Below are 809 nucleotides of genomic sequence, written 5' to 3' on the forward strand. Positions count from 1 at the left end.
GAAGCGGCGGGAGGGCCGAGGGCCGGGCCTTGTCCGCCGGCACCGCAGCTGGGGGCCGCAGGGGCTGCAGCGGCGGCCCCGGAGGCGCACACGGGGAGGCCGGGCTGTCCTGTGTAGCGTCCAGCTGCAGCGCCTCGCCGATCTGGGCCACCAGCCGATCCACCTCGCCCGATCCGCCCAACGTCACCGACTGCTCCAGCAGGAGGAAACTGTCCTCCTCCTCTTCCTCTTCCTCCCCCTCCGTTTCCTCGCCGGCTTCCTCTTCCTCCTCCCTCCGGCACGGCATGGCCCCCCGCCCGGGCACTCGAAGCTCTACGGGCGTCGCTGGCGGATCGGCTCCTCTCTGGGCTCGGCGGGCCGCGGCAAAGCCGGGCGCGATCCTGAGGCCGAAGCCGGGGCCGGGGCCGACGCGGAAGCCGGGGCCAGCCAGGTGCTCGCCGTTCGCCCGTCCCTGCCGGAGCCGGAATCCTACCGGCTCGGGTTGATTTGTAAACAATGGGTGACGCAGTGCCGGGCCCTACCACCACTCTGAGGCGGGGAGGGGCGCTCGAGGCGGCGCCGGAGCGCGGGGAATCCAGGGCTGCGCAAGGTAGTGGCAGGAACCTTTTCGTCTCCGACCTCGGAATCTGCCTGTGAGGGGTCCCTACCTTAGGGAAAGCGTTCGTACTCCCCCGCCCCGATGATCAGCAGAAGAAAACGGAGACTTTGAGGTGGCCTGGGTTGGTTTCTCCCACTCACTAACACACCCACCCACACACCAAACTCCTCCTCCTCCGACGTTTCCTCCCTCCCCACGTGTCAGCACCGCT

General features: G+C 69.2%; 1 protein-coding gene across 1 annotated transcript in view; it reads right to left on the bottom strand.

The window, feature by feature from the left end:
• Positions 1 to 458, bottom strand: part of FRAT2 (FRAT regulator of WNT signaling pathway 2) — a 5,470-nt gene extending 5,012 nt beyond the window's left edge. Inside the window, exon 1 of the mRNA XM_023740508.1 lies at positions 6 to 458. Within this exon, the coding sequence (XP_023596276.1) occupies positions 6 to 286 (281 nt within the window). The 5' untranslated portion in view covers positions 287 to 458. The remainder of the gene's footprint in view (positions 1 to 5) is intronic.
• Between the last annotated feature and the right edge of the window lie 351 nt (positions 459 to 809).

The sequence above is a fragment of the Trichechus manatus genome, unplaced genomic scaffold, assembly GCF_000243295.1.
Source record: "Trichechus manatus latirostris isolate Lorelei unplaced genomic scaffold, TriManLat1.0 scaffold00007, whole genome shotgun sequence".
Taxonomy (NCBI): Eukaryota; Metazoa; Chordata; class Mammalia; order Sirenia; family Trichechidae; genus Trichechus; species Trichechus manatus.